The following is a 22,289-nucleotide window of genomic DNA, read 5'->3' as shown; positions in this document are numbered from 1 at the left end:
GCTTTGCCTGAGACGCCCCAGAGCTTTGCCTGAGACACCCCAGAGCCTTGCCTGAGACACCCCAGAGCCTTGCCTGAGACGCCCCAGAGCCTTGGCTGAGACACCCCAAAGTAGTTTTTTAACCACAGACAGGAGTTTGCCTGAGACGCCCCAGAGCCTTGCCTGAGACGCCCCAGAGCCTTGGCTGAGACACCCCAAAGTAGTTTTTTAACCACAGACAGGAGTTTGCCTGAGACGCCCCAGAGCCTTGGCTGAGACACCCCAAAGTAGTTTTTTAACCACAGACAGGAGTTTGCCTGAGACGCCCCAGAGCTTTGGCTGAGACACCCCAAAGTAGTTTTTTAACCACAGACAGGAGTTTGCCTGAGACGCCCCAGAGCTTTGGCTGAGACACCCCAAAGTAGTTTTTTAACCACAGACAGGAGTTTGCCTGAGACGCCCCAGAGCTTTGGCTGAGACACCCCAAAGTAGTTTTTTAACCACAGACAGGAGTTTGCCTGAGACGCCCCAGAGCCTTGGCTGAGACACCCCAAAGTAGTTTTTTAACCACAGACAGGAGTTTGCCTGAGACGCCCCAGAGCTTTGGCTGAGACACCCCAAAGTAGTTTTTTAACCACAGACAGGAGTTTGCCTGAGACGCCCCAGAGCTTTGGCTGAGACACCCCAAAGTAGTTTTTTAACCACAGACAGGAGTTTGCCTGAGACGCCCCAGAGCTTTGGCTGAGACACCCCAAAGTAGTTTTTTAACCACAGACAGGAGTTTGCCTGAGACGCCCCAGAGCCTTGCCTGAGACACCCCAAAGTAGTTTTTTAACCACAGACAGGAGTTTGCCTGAGACGCCCCAGAGCCTTGCCTGAGACGCCCCAGAGCCTTGCCTGAGACACCCCAGAGCTTTGGCTCACGTCAGCATTTTATTTACATGATTCAATCCATTAAAACGTCACAGCCAGTAAAAATCTAAATCTGGATATGAAAGGTCAGATACTTGTGCCATGGATCCACAAAACAACCAATCTTGGCTCGGTTAATTCAGATCTTATTTTCCAGGTCACATATCTCGCTATAAATCTATTACCGTGTCAGCAATGTGAGGACCTCATGGTCGACTAATCTAAGCAAATTGTATTTGTCACATGCACCGAATACAACAGTGAAATGCTTACTTACAAGCCCTTAAACAACAATGTTTTAAGAAATGAAGAATAAAAAACATGCTAAGTAAGAAATAGATCCGTTTTAAAAAATGAATAAATCAAAGTAACAAATAATTAAACATCATCGGTAAAATAACAATAGCAATAGTGAGGCTATATACAGGGGGTACCAGTACAGAGTCAATGTGGAGGCTATATACAGGGGGTACCAGTACAGAGTCAATGTGGAGGCTATATACAGGTGGTACCGGTACAGAGTCAATGTGGAGGCTATATACAGGGGGTACCAGTACAGAGTCAATGTGGAGGCTATATACAGGGGGTACCAGTACAGAGTCAATGTGGAGGCTATATACAGGGGGTACCGGTACAGAGTCAATGTGGAGGCTATATACAGGGGGTACCGGTACAGTGTCAATGTGGAGGCTATATATGTAACGGTTCTCTTGTGGTGAAGGAGAGTCGGACCAAAATGCAGCGTTATGATGATTCATGTTATTTAATAAAGGAAAACCTATACATGAATAAACTACAAAAATAATGAACATGTGAAAACAGAAACAGTCCTATCTGGTGCAAACACAGAGACAGGAACAATCACCCACAAACACACAGTGAAACCCAGGCTACCTAAATATGGTTCCCAATCAGAGACAATGACTAACACCTGCCTCTGATTGAGAACCATATCAGGCCAGACATAGGAATAGACAAACAAGACATCCAACATAGAATGCCCACTCAGATCACACCCTGACCAACCAAAACATAGAAACATACAAAACAAACTATGGTCAGGGTGTGACAATATACAGGGGGCTACCAATACAGAGTCAATGTGCGGGGGCACCGGTTAGTTGAGGTAATTGAGGTATTATTTACATGTAGGTAGAGTTAAAGTGACCATGCATAGATAACAAACAGAGAGTAGCAGCAGCGTAAAAGAGGGGTCTGTGTAGCCATTTGATTAGCTGTTCAGGAGTCTTATGGCTTGGGGGTAGAAGCTGTTAAGAAGCCGTTTGGACCTAGACTTGGTGCTCCGGTACCGCTTGTCATGCTGTAGCAGAGAGAACAATCTATGACTACGGTGGTCAAAACAATGTGCTGGCCTGTATCAGATCTCTCTGTGGTCCACAGTATAGGTATGAGGTGTTCACCTTTCAGCATGCAGTGTGAAGTCAATGGAGGGATGCATGTAATATGAATCTAATACATTTACAAGGAGAAACACTTGGATTAAATGGGGAGCTGTTGTGTTTTTCAACAAGCTGTACAGATCTTTGGACAAACAAATAGTCCAAATTATTACCCCGTCAGTGACCTTCTCCAACCATGGGTGTCAGAAATACATGCAGCCTAAAGTCATTTAGGATTACTTTATGACCCTCTGTCATAGAGATGGTATCAAACCTGCTGAGCTGTTCATGAAACTAACATTTGATCCCATACAGTCGATGGCAGAGTCACAAGTGTACCAAAGCAACAGATCATTTACAATCCCAACATGGCCATGTTCAGAAATGAGTGTGTCAGAAATACATCCAGCTTCCAAAGCAATATATCTAAGGTAATTTGTCATTGGTTTATTGGTAGATCTGATGCTATTTGAGCTGTGCACCAGAGGATGTGACCATATATGAAACAGACTTATAACTGATATGGCCATTAAATAAACCAGTCAAATACCTGCTTCTTTTGGACAGCTTTATTCTTAGACTTTCAAATGTAAAAACAACAGAGATTGCAGGAAGACACAGTTAAGGACAAGAAAAGTCAAATCCATAACAGAGAACATCAATAAACTGGGAATCCCACAACCTCCTTTCAGCTGTTGGAACACAAGTGTCTCTGGGGGAGCAGGGGACTCGTCCTAGTCAAGCCCACCAATGATCAATGTTTAGAAGTGAAACACGTCACTTCCAGTCACTCTACTGTAAGACCAATTTTTTTTATTTTTATGGAAAGTGTTCCTGTCTGCTTGTGAATAAGTTGAATAGAAGGTGATGAACAGAAGGAGTTGAACAGAAGGAGTTGAACAGAAGGTGTTGAACAGAAGGTGTTGAACAGAAGGAATTGAATAGAAGGAGTTGAATAGAAGGTGTTGAACAGAAGGAGTTGAACAGAAGGAGTTGAATAGAAGGTGTTGAACAGAAGGAGTTGAACAGAAGGAGTTGAATAGAAGGTGTTGAACAGAAGGAGTTGAACAGAAGGAGTTGAATAGAAGGTGTTGAATAGAAGGAGTTGAATAGATGTTCCTGAATAGAAGGTGTTTAACAGGTGTTGAATAGGAGTTGAATAGAAGGTTGTCCAGTTTAACACCAGAACCACTAGGTCTTGAGGGAACCTCCCCCATTCTGACTGCAACATTCTAACAGTGTAATTAATACATTTCAGATATATTATCACAAAAATATAATTTGTTTGTGTTTATGACGGTAACATAAGAATATGAAAAATATGTATTTTTCAAATAACACAATAGCATTTTCATTAGTTTATGTTAGGCTACTGAGGGATATATGTAAAACTAAAATTAAAATGTTCAATTTATTTTATTAGTAGAGTGCCTTTGTTACAACTATGAAAACATCAGTAGCCTAAACATGATTATAGGTGCTCAGTGAACTTCAGCACAAAAGCAATAATGGCATTACAATGAATATGTGTCGATATGACAGCAGACAAAAATAGTCATCTATCTATATGTTGGATACCATGGCGAATATGTCTGTTTCCGGCCATCGCGTTGTCGTTTCTTCGTCATCAAAATGGAGGTAATGCATGATCTCTCTGAAGCGATCCCATACCATGGTTTCTCCAAAGAAAGGTATCCCATAAATAATCTCTTTCCCCCCTAATGCTCCACGGATTTACAGGATTGAAATGACCATAAAGGATTGAAATGAACGCTTCCAGCTCATCAACAGACAGATCCCAGGCAGTGTCTCCTTGCTCCCTGTGCGCCTAATACAAAGTACCCGATGTCAAGTCAAATCAAATTTTATTTGTCACATGCACCGAATACAACAGGTGTAGCCAGTGAAATGCTGACTCACAAGCCCTTATCCAACAATGCAGTTTTAAGAAAAATAAGTCTTAAGCAAGTATTTACTCAAATAAACTGAAGTAGAAAATAAATAAAAACTCAAATAAAAAATAAATAGAAAAATATCAAATAATAAAAAAACAACAATAAAATAACAGTAGAAAGGCTATATACAAGGGGTACCGGTACAGAGTCAATGTGGCCCCTGCACAGATGAAAGCTGTCGAGTGCGTTGCTGAGATGTAGGAGCTGCTCTCATGTGTAGTCAGGTGGCAGGAGGGGTGAAGAACATGGACAACATGACATTCCATCTGGGATGTGACACAGTTTGCTTCATGGGTCCAGCAAGCAGAGTACAACAACTACATGCAAAGTACAATAACTACAAGCAGAGTACAATAACTACATGTAGAGTACAATAACTACAAGCAGAGTACAATAACTACATGCAGAGTACAATAACTACAAGCAGAGTACAATAACTACATGCAGAGTACAATAACTACAATAACTACATGCAGAGTACAATAACTACATGCAGAGTACAATAACTACAAGCAGAGTACAATAACTACATGCAGAGTACAATAACTACAATAACTACATGCAGAGTACAATAACTACAAGCAGAGTACAATAACTACATGCAGAGTACAATAACTACAATAACTACATGTAGAGTACAATAACTACAAGCAGAGTACAATAACTACAAGCAGAGTACAATAACTACATGCAGAGTACAATAACTACAATAACTACATGCAGAGTACAATAACTACAAGCAGAGTACAATAACTACATGCAGAGTACAATAACTACAAGCAGAGTACAATAACTACATGCAGAGTACAATAACTACAATAACTACAAGCAGAGTACAATAACTACATGAAGAGTACAATAACTACAATAACTACAAGCAGAGTCCAATAACTACAAGCAGAGTACAATAACTACAAGCAGAGTACAATAACTACATGCAGAGTACAATAACTACAAGCAGAGTACAATAACTACATGCAGAGTACAATAATGACTCCTGACCCCTCCTGTCTCAGCCTCCAGTATTTATGCTGCAGTAGTTTATGTGTCGGGGGGCTGGGGTCAGTTTGTTATATCTGGAGTACTTCTCCTGTCCTATTCGGTGTCCTGTGTGAATCTAAGTGTGCGTTCTCTAATTCTCTCCTTCTCTCTTTCTTTCTCTCTCTCGGAGGACCTGAGCCCTAGGACCATGCCCCAGGACTACCTGACATGATGACTCCTTGCTGTCCCCAGTCCACCTGGCCATGCTGCTGTTCCAGTTTCAACTGACCTGAGCCCTAGGACCATGCCCCAGGACTACCTGACATGATGACTCCTTGCTGTCCCCAGTCCACCTGGCCATGCTGCTGCTCCAGTTTCAACTTCCACCTGACTGTGCTTGCTGCTCCAGTTTCAACTGTTCTGCCTTATTATTATTCGACCATGCTGGTCATTTATGAACATTTGAACATCTTGGCCATGTTCTGTTATAATCTCCACCCGGCACAGCCAGAAGAGGACTGGCCACCCCACATAGCCTGGTTCCTCTCTAGGTTTCTTCCTAGGTATTGGCCTTTCTAGGGAGTTTTTCCTAGCCACCGTGCTTCTACACCTGCATTGCTTGCTGTTTGGGGTTTTAGGCTGGGTTTCTGTACAGCACTTTGAGATATCAGCTGATGTACGAAGGGCTATATAAATAAATTTGATTTGATTTGAATAACTACAAGCAGAGTACAATAACTACAAGCAGAGTACAATAACTACAAGCAGAGTACAATAACTACATGCAGAGTACAATAACTACATGCAGAGTACAATAACTACAAGCAGAGTACAATAACTACAAGCAGAGTACAATAACTACAAGCAGAGTACAATAACTACAATAACTACATGCAGAGTACAATAACTACATGCAGAGTACAATAACTACAAGCAGAGTACAATAACTACAAGCAGAGTACAATAACTACAATAACTACATGCAGAGTACAATAACTACAATAACTACATGCAGAGTACAATAACTACATGCAGAGTACAATAACTACATGCAGAGTACAATAACTACAATAACTACAAGCAGAGTACAATAACTACAAGCAGAGTACAATAACTACAATAACTACATGCAGAGTACAATAACTACAATAACTACAAGCAGAGTACAATAACTACAATAACTACATGCAGAGTACAATAACTACAACCAGAGTACAATAACTACATGCAGAGTACAATAACTACAAGCAGAGTACAATAACTACAAGCAGAGTACAATAACTACAATAACTACATGCAGAGTACAATAACTACAAGCAGAGTACAATAACTACATGCAGAGTACAATAACTACAAGCATAGTACAATAACTACAAGCAGAGTACAATAACTACAATAACTACAAGCAGAGTACAATAACTACATGCAGAGTACAATAACTACAAGTAGAGTACAATAACTACATGCAGAGTACAATAACTACAAGCAGAGTACAATAACTACAAGCAGAGTACAATAACTACATGCAGAGTACAATAACTACAAGCAGAGTACAATAACCTCAAGCAGAGTACAATAACTACAATAACTACATGCAGAGTACAATAACTACAAGTAGAGTACAATAACTACATGCAGAGTACAATAACTACAAGCAGAGTCCAATAACTACAAGCAGAGTAGAATAACTACAAGCAGAGTTCAATAACTACAAGCAGAGTACAATAACTACATGCAGAGTACAATAACTACAAGCAGAGTACAATAACCTCAAGCAGAGTACAATAACTACAAGCAGAGTACAATAACTACAAGCAGAGTACAATAACTACAAGCAGAGTACAATAACTACATGCAGATGTGAGATTCAGGAGGATGGAACACTTCTCAGACTGAGTAGCCTACAGAGTAATATGAGAAGCACTTCTCAGACTGAGTAGCCTACAGAGTAATATGAGAAGCATGCTATTGCTGAATTCATGTAGATATTCCAAACAAAGTCTTCGGATAACTTTCAAGTCTAACAGTTCCATGTGGATGAAACCATTCTTCAATTAATACTGTAGAATAAGGGGGTACCGAGTCCTCGGACGAAACGGTATCTTAAAGGATATGGAGAGTTTTCCAAATATCATTATGATACGAGTATCTTTTGTAACAGTCCATAATAATACAGAAAACTCTAAAAGGGGATGTCAAAAGAAAGATACAAAATAAAAGCCCTGCTGGTGGAACAAAATATTTGTGAAACAAAACATTTATTAACCCCCCTCAAAAAAACTAACATTTATTAACCCCCCTCAAAAAAACTAACATTTATTAACCCCCCTCAAACAAAAAAAACATTTATTAACCCCCCTCAACAAAACAAAACATTTATTAACCCCCCTTGAAAAAAAAGTTAAACAAATGTAAAATATATGTCAACAATCCTTCCTTCAACAGACCCTTCTATGGATTAAATGAGGTGAAAATCCATAAAATAATGTTTTTTTGTTGCTCTAGTTTCTTCAGGAATCACCCTAATAGCTTCTCTAATACAATAATGTGGCACACCGACTGACTTTCGAGATAATCTTCCTTCTTCCAGTAGTTAATGTTTCCTCTTTCAGAACCTATTCATAATGTTCAGCAGATTAGCTCAGTAATCCTTCCCAGTTGTGCACACCACAGACCTCTAATGCAGACCAGAGCTTCATTGCTTGGCCCCGCCTCCACTGCCCCCTAGGGGATGGGATGCACGTATCTCTCTTTAACTCAAATAGTGTGAAGTGCTGTGTGCTCTTAACAACTATTGGCTAGTTCTTCTGTTTGAAAAGAAATGGGGCGGGGCATCGGTTGAGCCTGCTGCAACGATTGGATTAGAACAAGCCGCTCTCCCTCTGCTCTCATTCCCCAGTCACACGCTCGGCTCTGTTTCATTCACGTTTATAAGTCTCTCCAAACATCGTGTATGAATCAGAATCCATAGCTATTCAGATGTTGTTAAATCTAGTTATTTCCTGATTGACTTTGCTGAGCGTTTATGTTTTTTTTTTTCTCGGCCTGTCTACCAGGACCGAGTTTGGGAAACCCTGGTTTAGTACGTCTACTTTGTACTTTGTCCGTATAATTATTCCATTGCCGACGTCTGTTATGACGTCAGTTATGTTACGTTACGTTATGTCGTGATCCAAACCCATGCTTGCTTGCTATTATTGTTTATTCTCGCCGAGGCATGTTTACCGAGAAACAGATCATTAAAAAAAATTACAGTATATTTATTTGGGTTGTATAAATGTTGTGGCGTAAATGTCCGGAGGGAAAGGTTTTGCTCCCCTCCAAAGTGAAACAATACATGGGGCAAGAGAATTCACAATAACCTCTGTGTCTGGAATGCATGCAGGCAGTGGTAAGCAGCCATACATTAGGCGATGTATTAGCCTATTTAGTTTATCATTGAATAGGACTAAGTAAGTAAACCATAGACAACGTGTTTGAAGGAACATAAGGATGTGCTCTGACATGCGCTGTGAGGTGAAGGAACATAAGGATGTGCTCTGACATGCGCTGTGAGGTGAAGGAACATAAGGATGTGCTCTGACATGCGCTGTGAGGTGAAGGAACATAAGGATGTGCTCTGACATGCGCTCTGAGGTGAAGGAACATAAGGATGTGCTCTGACATGCGCTGTGAGGTGAAGGAACATAAGGATGTGCTCGGACATGCGCTGTGAGGTGATTTACCAGCATTTAAGGCGCACGTCCGGGTTTCTGATCACGAGTAAATACGATTATAAGTATCAAGTGTGATAAAACGAATACGATTAGTAATACTGAGATGAGATCTGCACAACCCTAGTTTGTATGAATTGTTGCCATAATTGTAATCCTAACCAAACCTTCATGTACCCGTTGTTACTCAGTCACTTACCAAACTTCGTTTTTATGACCAAAATGATCCTATTCACACTTTGTAGTCAATGTTGACACTAGAGTAAATTTTTCTGACTCATATCATGCATCATAGGCCGTTTTCCAAACGAGAAGTTGGTTTTTAAGGGCAGTCTACCTTTAACTGCTGATTTGGTAATAGGCTAGACCTCTATGGCAGCTGTTATATCTGGGATGACTGAAGACCTGATGATAGGAGCTTCTGCTTTATAGTTCTGCAATTTATACCAGGAACAGGGCCATGTACCAACAAGTCCTACTATGTCAAACAGTCATAACAACGGTACACTTTAACATCGCGATCATCTCAATAACGCACCGGCTTCTTAGGCATTGATCAGTGTGCAATGTTAAATTAAAATATTTCTACCATCACATCTAAGCCAATATGACAACAATTTCAAAGAAACATATTTTTTATTTTACCTTTATTTAACTAGGCAAGTCAGTTAAGAACAAATTCTTATTTTCAATGACGGCCTAGGAACAGTGGGTTAACTGCCTGTTCGGGGGCAGAACGACAGATTTGTACCTTGTCAGCTCGGGGGTTTGAACTTGCAACCTTCCGGTTACTAGTCCAACACTCTAACCACTAGGCTACCCTGCCGCCCCAAATTAGCAAATCAACTTGCATGGAGGTACACAACACCCTCCCCTACTCTCGCCATGTTCCGTTCAGCCATTACCCAGAACCACATACCTGATTTATAAACGGGGTCGTTAAATGTTCCAACTTCAAGTAATTATTTCTCAAAGATGCGAATTTGGAAATCGCATGTTGACCATCTTAGAGAATGGAAAGGAAACAATGTAACATATATGTCAACAATCTTTCCTCCAAAGGACCCTTCTATGGATTAAATGAGGTGAAAATCCACAAAATAACGTTTTTTTTGTTGCTCTAGTTTCTTCAGGAATCACCCTAATAGCTCCTCTAATACAATCATGTGTCACACAGACTAACTTTCTAGATAACCTTCCTTTCTCCAGTACTTAATGTTTCCTCTTTCAGAACCTGTTCATAATCCACTTCCCTCTTCCTATTTACTTGTTGAACACTAAATCTGTTCAAATTCACAACATTGAAGTGACATCAGTGTGGAACCAATTTGTCTGATCAACTTGCCCTCACACTCCAAGGCCTTGGGGCAGGACCTTTCTCTTTAGGTCACATAGAATCATGATTCCAGAGTCTCTTATTGGTTGTGTGCCAGGTCAGATTGCTACACCATATGATGTGGTTAGCTGATATGTTAATGAACATCAATCTAGGCGTTCTGAGAACTGGCATGTGTCTTCAATGTTGTCAGCATGAAGGGTGGCCATTGTGTTTCAGAACCACAGATTTCACAAAACCTACAACTAAAGTAATCTGACAGAGTAGGTAACTGCTCACTGCTCCATGACTGCCTTCTGACACCATGTATCTAGTCTGTGTTGGCTGACTGTTGGGCCTTCATTCCAACCTCTCCCGCCACTGTGGATTCTATTTATAGCCTTCTCATAAAAGTGTGACGCCTCGGCTATGTGTGAAGCCTCCACTATGCTGACAAAGCTATTTAGCATCTAACTCATTGCAATTTGAACCCTTTGGTAAATCTGGAAAAGTATAGCATTACCGAAACATTCAAATGCTTTTTCCTAAACTGGTTATTGATTGTGTAGCAGATGGGGATCTGTGAACCTCAGCCTGCAGCGTCTCCACTTGTGCTGCTGAATAGGTTAGCTTTTTGGTGGCGCGACTGGTTAAGATGCTTCAGGAGGTCATGTGTTTGTGAGAGACTTCCTGGGTTTGAGCCTCGGTACAGTGCAGTCTGATAGTATTCAGACCCCTTGACTTTTTCCATATTTTGTTACGTCACAGCCTTATTCTTTAATGGATTACATTTTTTCCCACCTCATCAAGCTACACACACTACCCCATAATGAAAAATCAAAAACGTGTTTTTAGAAATATTTTCAAATTTCAACAAAAACATGGAAATATCTCATTTACACAAGTATTCAGACCCTTTACTCAGTACTTTGTTGAAGCACTTTTGGCTGTGATTACAGCCTCGAGTCTTCATGGAACACCTGTATTGGGGGAGTTTCTCCCATTCCTCTCTGCAGATCCTCTCAAACTCTGTTAGTTTGGATGGGGAGTGTGGCTGCACAGCTATTTTCAGGTCTCTCCAGAGATGTTCGATTGGGTTCAAGTCCGGGCTCTGGCTGGGTCACTCAAGGACATTGAGACTTGTACCGAAGCCACTCCTGTGTTGTCTTGGCACATTCCATGTCTCAATTGTCTGAAGGCTTAAAAATGATTCTTTAACCTGTCTCCTCCCCTTCATCTACACTGTTTGAAGTGGATATCTTTGGTCATCTATGAACCTTTGAACATCTGCATTGCTTGCTGTTTGGGGTTTCAGGCTGGGTTTCTGTACAGCACTTTGTGACATCGTCTGAGGTAAAAAGGGCTTTATAAATACATGTGATTGATTGACATAAGTGACATCAATAAGGGATTATAGCTTTCACCTGGTCAGTCTGTTGTGGAAAGAGCAGGTGTTCCTAATGTTTTGTACACTCAATGTATTAGTTATGTACTTACCATACCACCAGTATATTCATATATACAACATGCATCAAGTAGCAAATACCAACACACTAGGCTCTTCCATACTGAGAAGGCATGATCTAATGAAGGCTATGGGGAACGTGCATCAAGATGGCAGAACAGATGTCACATCATTGTTTCAGCTCCATCCACAGAGTTTTATACTACAGTCTGTGACATGGTTCAATGTGCCAATATTTTGAGTCTGAAAAGACTATTCTCTTTCTCAATAGTGTGCAGGGAATTCTTACTAGATGAAAAGCCTGAATGACATCCTGGCATTATAAAATATAACTGCATATGTAACATAAATTTCAAACAATCAATTCCATTTCCATGTAATGTAATAAAGGTCATTCAGCTCTGAAAGGCAATCATTTCTGGCAGGCATGGGACACAGTTAAAAGGCAATAACCATACAGTTAAGGTAAACCTTTTGAAAGATGTTCCATTGTGTTTCCTTCTACACACACGTATCTACTGCAGTGATCCCTCTACAGAGCACACACACCACAGTAATCCATAAATACTTCCTGCCAGCCAGCCCAGGGGAAGCCCTTGCCGAGTACAGCCGTTGATCCCCAGTTTCCTAAAACACTCACGCATGTTGTCTATAAATATGCTCGCCAACCAACTGTCAGGGAAAGCCCTCACTACTGTTTTGACGATGCTTTAGACTCCTCTGATTCCCAGCCAGGATCTCTTTCAGGCACCTCCACTAACCTTCTACCCTTGGTGTTCAGCGCCCTCTAGTGGAAAGTTGTTATACCAAATGTTGTTTGGCGTTTTGATATAAATAGAAAGGCCCATGTGGCAGGTCATGTTCATTCAGGCAACAAAACATATTCAAAACATTTTGCAGTGGAAAACAAAATCATTTCTGCGGCACCGGAAGAAATCTAACAATATATTACTGTGTTTATAATGTGTTTACTGTGTTTATAATGTGTTTACTGTGTTTATAATTACTGTGTTTATAATTACTGTGTTTATAATTACTGTGTTTATAATGTGTTTACTGTGTTTATAATGTGTTTACTGTGTTTATAATGTGTTTACTGTGTTTATAATGTGTTTACTGTGTTTATAATATATTACTGTGTTTATAATGTGTTTACTGTGTTTATAATATATTACTGTGTTTATAATTACTGTGTTTATAATATATTACTGTGTTTATAATATATTACTGTGTTTATAATTACTGTGTTTATAATGTGTTTACTGTGTTTATAATGTGTTTACTGTGTTTATAATTACTGTGTTTATAATGTGTTTACTGTGTTTATAATTACTGTGTTTACTGTGTTTATCACTGTGTTTATTTAGTGTATTATTGTGTTTATAATGTGTATTACTATACTTTCTCTTAGAAATTAAATGAAATTTTATTACCATAAAAACACGAATCATTACAGCAGTGTATATCTGCTGAAAAGCTTCTTTGCAAATGCAAACTGTCTAATGATAAAACAACATCACATGTGGGATTTATTTTCTCATTTATATGGATATAATATCAGTAAAACCCAGAATTAAATCTTCAGTAATTTGGTCAGATGCTCTATCACCATTTATGTTTATGCAGTGTGTCCACAACAGATTCATATTTGCATAATCTGTGACAAACTTCAAATGCAAAAATCTGGTTTGTTGTTTTCTGAGAACGTTGTTCTGAGAATATCCCTACATTTCCACTTAGTGTAAAGAGTTAAAACTATAACTTTTATGTTATGGATAGTGTCAGGGAAAAATGACATACTTACTTGATTTGTTTGATATTAATAGTAAACAGTTCTATATTTAACTAAGATTAAGACTGGCCCGCTAATACTGAGTTTTTATGGTGTCCACTCTAGCTTCCTGCAGTTAGTCTGGGCCTCTGGTTAAGGAATGGGTTTTGCTTGAGCTGATAATGGTGATAAACACCTAAATGCTGGCATTCTATAGACAAGATGTGGTGTGTGTGACCTGAGATAGAGAGAGCCTGGAAGAGTTTATAGCAATGCCTCATTGTCTCATCTTCCTGGCATCTGGGAAACTAAACTTCATTATCTCCAAGGTGGCATAGCAGTTCAGACGTCTTTTGTCCTCGTCTTGTCGTGTCCTGTATATATATATATTTACAACTTTTTCACATACATTTTATTTTTATTTTCCATCAACTCATCTTCAAAACACTCTCCTGCAACCCGCCTCACCAATGTATATTTATAAAAAAGTATTATTTACCTCAGATCTGTAATCCTCCAAGAAGCTAGCCAGAAACTCCAAGAAGCTAGCCTGAAACTAGCCAGAAGCTAATCCAGAAGCTAGTTCAGAAGCTAGTTAGCTCCTTTACTGGCAAATCGTTAATATTCAGCTAACCACGGTTTGTGGTCATCAGCTATCCTTTAGCTCGAAAATCTATCGCCAGTTCTGTACGGCGCAGCGCGGCTCGGAACGGAACATACCGGACCAATTTTTCTCTCCATGTCCCTGGACATTCATACCCGGATCTCATAGCTAGCTAGCTGCTATCCGTGTGACCATCGGCCTTCGTCGATTCCGGAGCAAACATAAATTATTCCGGAGCTAGCAAGCTCCGTCAATCACTCCTGAGTTCCATCAATCACACCTGGGCTGCAGTCACCTATCCGGACCCGTTTTACTGCCTTCGCGGAGCCCCACCGGGCCTTCACAACTGGACTGCCGACGTTATCTACCCGAAGGAGTTATTCGGCCGGCTCCTCCGTCGCGACGTTACCTGAACGCCCATCTGCGGCCTGCTAACCGTTAGCTGTCTTACCGGCTGCTATCTGAATAGACAATCGGACAATTTTTTTATTATTATTATTTTTTAATTATTTATTTTTTAATTATTATTATCTTTTCTTCTTGGGCCTCTATAACTATATCTATTGTTTTTATTTTTGTTGTTGTTGTGTGATTTGGATTAATCCCCTCTACCACACGGAACCCCACTAATCTACTGACGGAACGTAAGGGGTGGCTAACAGACCTCCATCCTATGCTAGCTTGCTACCGATGCCCTGGCTAGCTGTCTAAATCACCAACCAACCTCTCCACTCACCGGACCCTTTTGATCACTCGACTAAGCATGCCTATCCTTAATGTCAATATGTCTTGTCCATTTCTGTTCTGGTTAGTGTTTATTGGCTTATTTCACTGTAGAGCCTCTAGTCCTGCTCACTATACCTTATCCAACCTATTAGTTCCACCACCCACACATGCAATGACATCTCCTGGTTTCAACGATGTTTCTAGAGACAATATCTCTCTCTTCATCACTCAATACCTAGGTTTACCTCCACTGTATTCACATCCTACCATACATTTGTCTGTACATTATACCTTGATGCTATTTTATCGCCCCCAGAAACCTCCTTTTACTCTATGTTCCAGACGTTCTAGACGACCAATTCTCATAGCTTTTAGCCGTACCCTTATTCTACTCCTCCTATGTTCCTCTGGCGATGTAGAGGTGAATCCAGGCCCTGCAGTGCCTAGCTCCACTCCTATTCCCCAGGCGCTCTCTTTTGACGACTTCTGTAACCGTAATAGCCTTGGTTTCATACATGTTAACATTAGAAGCCTCCTCCCTAAGTTTGTTCTATTCACTGCTTTAGCACACTCTGCCAACCCGGATGTTCTAGCTGTGTCTGAATCCTGGCTTAGGAAGACCACCAAAAATTCTGAAGTTTTAATTCCAAACTACAACATTTTCAGACAAGATAGAACTGCCAAAGGGGGCGGTGTTGCAATCTACTGCAAAGATAGCCTGCAGAGTTCTGTCCTACTATCCAGGTCTGTACCCAAACAATTTGAACTTCTACTTTTAAAAATCCACCTCTCTAAAAACAAGTCTCTCACCGCTGCCGCCTGCTATAGACCACCCTCTGCCCCCAGCTGTGCTCTGGACACCATATGTGAACTGATTGCCCCCCATCTATCTTCAGAGTTCGTGCTGCTAGGCGACCTAAACTGGAACATGCTTAACACCCCAGCCATCCTACAATCTAAACTTGATGCCCTCAATCTCACACAAATAATCAATGAACCTACCAGGTACCTCCCCAAAACCTTAAACACGGGCACCCTCATAGATATCATCCTAACCAACTTCCCCTCTAAATACACCTCTGCTGTCTTCAACCAAGATCTCAGCGATCACTGCCTCATTGCCTGCATCCGTAATGGGTCAGCGGTCAAACGACCTCCACTCATCACTGTAAAACGCTCCCTGAAACACTTCTGCGAGCAGGCCTTTCTAATCGACCTGGCCGGGGTATCCTGGAAGGATATTGATCTCATCCCGTCAGTAGAGGATGCCTGGATATTTTTTAAAAATGCCTTCCTAACCATCTTAAATAAACATGCCCCATTCAAGAAATTTAGAACCAGGAACAGATATAGCCCTTGGTTCTCCCCAGACCTGACTGCCCTTAACCAACACAAAAACATCCTATGGCGTTCTGCATTAGCATCGAACAGCCCCCGTGATATGCAGCTGTTCAGGGAAGCTAGAAATCATTATACACAGGCAGTTAGAAAAGCCAAGGCTAGCTTTTTCAAGCAGAAATTTGCTTCCTGCAACACTAACTCAAAAAAGTTCTGGGACACTGTAAAGTCCATGGAGAATAAGAACACCTCCTCCCAGCTGCCCACTGCACTGAAGATAGGAAACACTGTCACCACTGATAAATCCACCATAATTGAGAATTTCAATAAGCATTTTTCTACGGCTGGCCATGCTTTCCACCTGGCTACTCCTACCCCGGACAACAGCACTGCACCCCCAACAGCAACTCGCCCAAGCCTTCCCCATTTCTCCTTCTCCCAAATCCATTCAGCTGATGTTCTGAAAGAGCTGCAAAATCTGGACCCCTACAAATCAGCCGGGCTAGACAATCTGGACCCTTTCTTTCTAAAATTATCTGCCGAAATTGTTGCCACCCCTATTACTAGCCTTTTCAACCTCTCTTTCGTGTCGTCTGAGATTCCCAAAGATTGGAAAGCAGCTGCGGTCATCCCCCTCTTCAAAGGGGGGGACACTCTTGACCCAAACTGCTACAGACCTATATCTATCCTACCGTGCCTTTCTAAGGTCTTCGAAAGCCAAGTCAACAAACAGATTACCGACCATTTCGAATCTCACCATACCTTCTCTGCTATGCAATCTGGTTTCAGAGCTGGTCATGGGTGCACCTCAGCCACGCTCAAGGTCCTAAACGATATCTTAACCGCCATCGATAAGAAACATTACTGTGCAGCCGTATTCATTGATCTGGCCAAGGCTTTCGACTCTGTCAATCACCATATCCTCATCGGCAGACTCGACAGCCTTGGTTTCTCAAATGATTGCCTCGCCTGGTTCACCAACTACTTCTCTGATAGAGTTCAGTGTGTCAAGTCGGAGGGTCTGCTGTCCGGACCTCTGGCAGTCTCTATGGGGGTGCCACAGGGTTCAATTCTTGGACCGACTCTCTTCTCTGTATACATCAATGAGGTCGCTCTTGCTGCTGGTGAGTCCCTGATCCACCTCTACGCAGACGACACCATTCTGTATACTTCCGGCCCTTCTTTGGACACTGTGTTAACAACCCTCCAGGCAAGCTTCAATGCCATACAACTCTCCTTCCGTGGCCTCCAATTGCTCTTAAATACAAGTAAAACTAAATGCATGCTCTTCAACCGATCGCTACCTGCACCTACCCGCCTGTCCAACATCACTACTCTGGACGGCTCTGACTTAGAATACGTGGACAACTACAAATACTTAGGTGTCTGGTTAGACTGTAAACTCTCCTTCCAGACCCATATCAAACATCTCCAATCCAAAGTTAAATCTAGAATTGGCTTCCTATTTCGCAACAAAGCATCCTTCACTCATGCTGCCAAACATACCCTTGTAAAACTGACCATCCTACCAATCCTCGACTTTGGCGATGTCATTTACAAAATAGCCTCCAATACCCTACTCAACAAATTGGATGCAGTCTATCACAGTGCAATCCGTTTTATCACCAAAGCCCCATATACTACCCACCATTGCGACCTGTACGCTCTCGTTGGCTGGCCCTCGCTTCATACTCGTCGCCAAACCCACTGGCTCCATGTCATCTACAAGACCCTGCTAGGTAAAGTCCCCCCTTATCTCAGCTCGCTGGTCACCATAGCATCTCCCACCTGTAGCACACGCTCCAGCAGGTATATCTCTCTAGTCACCCCCAAGACCAATTCTTTCTTTGGCCGCCTCTCCTTCCAGTTCTCTGCTGCCAATGACTGGAACGAACTACAAAAATCTCTGAAACTGGAAACACTTATCTCCCTCACTAGCTTTAAGCACCAACTGTCAGAGCAGCTCACAGATTACTGCACCTGTACATAGCCCACCTATAATTTAGCCCAAACAACTACCTCTTTCCCAACTGTATTTAATTTTTATTTATTTATTTATTTTGCTCCTTTGCACCCCATTATTTTTTTATTTCTACTTTGCACATTCTTCCATTGCAAAACTACCATTCCAGTATTTTACTTGCTATATTGTATTTACTTTGCCATCATGGCCTTTTTTTTGCCTTTACCTCCCTTCTCACCTCATTTGCTCACATTGTATATAGACTTGTTTATACTGCATTATTGACTGTATGTTTGTTTTTACTCCATGTGTAACTCTGTGTCGTTTTATCTGTCGAACTGCTTTGCTTTATCTTGGCCAGGTCGCAATTGTAAATGAGAACTTGTTCTCAACTTGCCTACCTGGTTAAATAAAGGTAAAATAAATAAAAACCGGGTTGGAAGTTAAATAACATCCCGTGCAGATAACCAGGAGATATACCAAGGTGGCTTATGGGAACGGTACAAATGACTGACTGAGCATTTAGGGCCTATATAAGATCTCAGTTTTTTTCATTATCAGCTATGCTCTCGGCAACACAACTTGGAGTGTGCGGTCGACGGTTTCATTATTGCAATAATTAATCGATGTTGAATAAAGATGATTGTTTGAATAATTGTCCAAGTCTTTCTCTGTACGGAAATCTCCACTACAATGGTCAGTCCTTACATACATAGCTCAGTCTAAGAATTTGATAGTGGTTACATTTCTCCATCCTCATCCCTCAGATGTTTACCAAAATTTGTTGGGGTGTCTGCTTTGTTGGGGTGTCTGCTTTGTTGTGGTACCACTTTGTTGTTGTAGGAATCCCAGATTGCTCCTTTAATTAAAGTACAATATTATTATGGTTTGAAAAGCTGTTTGTTGAGTAATAAATCCACAGTCACAAAGGAAGTGTATGTAGATCCACATGTTTTTAATCAATGCTCAACATTTCACCATGAAAATCATATTTTATGCATCACAGGAAAATGGTAAGACTTTGATCTTCAATACTTTGGTCTTGTTTATTCAGCAACTTCTTTTCCCTGTAAGAAGAAATAAATAATATAATGGATCAGTAATAATAATGAACATGATAAATATATGGATAGAATATAATGGATCAGTAATAATAATGAACATGATAAATATATGGATAGAATATAATGGATCAGTAACAATAATGAACATGATAAATATATGGATAGAATATAATGGATCAGTAATAATAATGAACATGATAAATATATGGATAGAATATAATGGATCAGTAACAATAATGAACATGATAAATATATGGATAGAATATAATGGATCAGTAATAATAATGAACATGATAAATATATGGATAGAATATAATGGATCAGTAATAATAATGAACATGATAAATATACGGATAGACTTGGATAGAATATAATGGATCAGTAATAACAATGAATATGATAAATATATGGATAGAATATAATGGATCAAGTCTTTAGTGCTCAGTACTCAGCTTGGATATTTGATGTTGAAGTACTAACTGAATTACTCTCATTAGATTGTTTAGCCCTTCCTGAAATGTTCTTCTTAGGGATCTTCAATACAGTTGAGTGTAAAAGGTCTGTATTGACCTCTGAGAAGACTGAATCATAGGTGGTGTTGATGTGGTCATATCTGAACATGAGTCAGGTACAGGTCTAGCAGCAGTTCTGTACCTTTCCAGAGTCACGGGTCTTGGCTCTGAGCTTGTTGACCTGAGTCTCAGCAATGTCAGCACGCTCCTCAGCCTCCTCCAGCTCATGCTGAACCTTCCTGAACTTAGACATGTGCTGGTTTGCTGCTTCCTCCTGGGTGAGGAAAAGAGAGGGAGAGCAGAACATCAGCATTTAAAGTTTGAAACCAGGAAGCAAATTAATAATCTGTTTTAAAAAAACGAAATACAAAAAAAGACAGCTTTAGAATAACAATGTATACAGGAAGCTGGATGATACAGCAGAGGAAGTGAGTGGCAGAACGTGGGATCAATCTGCTGCCTCCAGCACGATCACTAGACCAGCCCCCAGCGCAGCAAACACTCAGAAATGTTGATCATTTCTTAAGCAATTACTTGTAACATCAATTGAGTCATTGATGACAGGTGTGCTGTAGCAACACTTCAACTAAACCACATGGATGTTACGTTTTGTAGCGTAAAAAATCAGAGTATTTGACTAAGTCTGTGACTCACCGATTCCTCAGAATGCCTCTTGTAGGCCTTCACTTTCATCTGCAGCTTATCTACCAGGTCCTGAAGTCTGTTAACGTTCTTCTTATCCTCCTCAGTCTGTGGGAGAAAAGCAAAGAATCAATATCCCATAGTTATATACACAAACCTGTCTGTGTTAGTTCATTCTTCACAAACTTGACACTTTCTCTTACCTGGTAAGTGAGCTCCTTGACTCTGCGCTCATACTTGCGGACTCCCTTGACTGCGTCTACACCTCTTCTCTGCTCGGCCTCCACCTCAGTCTCGAGCTCACGCACCTTTGTGGAAGAAATACATTTAGGCATTTGTTTGAGGTGGTGAAATCTGACGTTTTGTAAAACAGAGTCTTCTACTCAGTCAAGTCATTTCATTATTTTAATTCAAGTGGTCTGTAATAATAACGTCACCTTTTCATTATCTGGGTCAGTGGTTCCCAAAGTGAAATTTACATTTGAATTTATTTATGAATATTTATAGTAGATTAAACAGCCCGGGAAAAAAAGTTGAGAGGGTGCAATACAGTACAATGTAATATTATTTATCCACAATGTATGTTATTAACTCTTAGATAAACAACGGGTCTGGGAGGCTCTCAACCCAAATTCTTCTTGTATTTGAAATAGGACTATTTATCCATGTTTTCATGAGTTTAGCGGTGTATGGTGCAGTACCAGTACGGCGACTAGAGGCCGCCACTCGCATGTTTTAATGTTGTGACATTGCTTCTATTATGGAGCTCGCGCTCTGGCAGTTGAGAGTAGTTTGCCAAGTGAGCCAACAGCAAGACAGAAGCACCGACATAAATACATTTTTATGTCTTTATTTTGAAGGTAAGCGAGTGTAAAAATCACCATATTCAAACGGTACTGTTTCAGGAGTGTGTATATATGTTTGAGATGTTATGTTGTAATTTCAGGTTTTATGAATTTATTATACTCCGCTAGCCTAAAAGCTAATTCAGACATTAGCCTGCTAGCTGCTAGCCCCGCATTAGCAACGCTAGCTTCCCTAGCAACGGCCAGTGAATGAGCAGTAACAATGGAGAGAGAAATTATTACTATGACATCAATTCGATTAATGTATATTATATGTGTGTTGATATTGTTGGTAATTATTATTATTATTATTATTATGAATGAAATGGCAGATTAGAAGAAGTCTGCTGAGACAACAGTTTAAGGCTGAAGGAAGCAACTAGATGAATACGTTTGCGTTTATTTAAAGGTTTTGGTCAACTCCACTAAATAAATGTAAATTGTTATAATTGGTTTTGTTGTGATCATTAAATTACTTTAATTAAAGTAGGAGTTGTGTTCTGATATATTATGAGGGGGGTCTCTGATGAATTCGCTAACACAAAAGTGGTCCTTGCCACCAAACAGTTTGGGAACCCCTGATCTAGATGGGTATTGAGATAAAAAGTCATTACAAATGCTCCTGTGTATTTTAAAATGATCAAATACATTTCCAGCAATCAGTCTTCAATCCACCCCTAATCCACCCTGCAGGTATCTCACCCTGGACTCCAGTTTTGGAGTGCTTCTGCCTCCCTTCATGGCCAGATCTCAGCCTCATCCAGGCGGTGCTCGCAGGTCCTTGACTGTGACCTCCAGGTTCTTCTTCATCCTCTCCAGGTGAGAACTGGTGTCCTGCTCCTTCTTCAGCTCCTCAGCCATCATGGCCGCCTGGATAGTAGTAGTGTGTTTAATTTATGCACCAATCATAATGTCCCTTGCAGATCTTTGTTGTTCTTAACCAGCCCAGCTACCATTGGCACATGGGGACAAATCAAGTTGATGTAATTCAAGGACTCACATCAGTAATTGCCTTCTTGGCCTTCTCCTCTGCATTCCTGGCCTCCTGGACGATGTCGTCCACCTCTCCTGCACCTGCACCAGGTCAGTCTCCAGCTTCTTCTT

General features: G+C 40.7%; 1 protein-coding gene across 1 annotated transcript; it reads right to left on the bottom strand.

Moving 5' to 3' along the window:
* Positions 1 to 19,056: 19,056 nt before the first annotated feature.
* Positions 19,057 to 22,289, bottom strand: LOC116364205 (myosin-7-like). The gene is made up of 6 exons (XM_031817446.1): positions 22,186 to 22,289; positions 21,888 to 22,055; positions 20,544 to 20,648; positions 20,353 to 20,448; positions 19,841 to 19,972; positions 19,057 to 19,189 (listed from the first exon to the last, which is right to left on the bottom strand). Exons 2-6 carry the CDS (start codon positions 21,924 to 21,926, stop codon positions 19,169 to 19,171), a joined length of 393 nt encoding a protein of 130 aa, XP_031673306.1. The 5' UTR covers positions 21,927 to 22,055; positions 22,186 to 22,289; the 3' UTR covers positions 19,057 to 19,168.

This window comes from Oncorhynchus kisutch, unplaced genomic scaffold, assembly GCF_002021735.2.
Source record: "Oncorhynchus kisutch isolate 150728-3 unplaced genomic scaffold, Okis_V2 scaffold1028, whole genome shotgun sequence".
In the NCBI taxonomy this organism is placed as follows: Eukaryota; Metazoa; Chordata; class Actinopteri; order Salmoniformes; family Salmonidae; genus Oncorhynchus; species Oncorhynchus kisutch.
This window is presented reverse-complemented; position numbering and strand designations above follow the sequence as displayed.

Coding starts and splice junctions, on each gene's coding strand:
- LOC116364205 (XM_031817446.1), bottom strand. CDS start 21,926: ATGAAGGGAGGCAGAAGCACTCCAAAACTGGAGTCCAGG. Junction 20,649..21,887: donor CTCCAAAACTGGAGTCCAGG/GTGAGATACCTG, acceptor TCTTCCACAAAG/GTGCGTGAGCTCGAGACTGA. Junction 19,973..20,352: donor AGAGGCATTCTGAGGAATCG/GTGAGTCACAGA, acceptor TTCCTCACCCAG/GAGGAAGCAGCAAACCAGCA.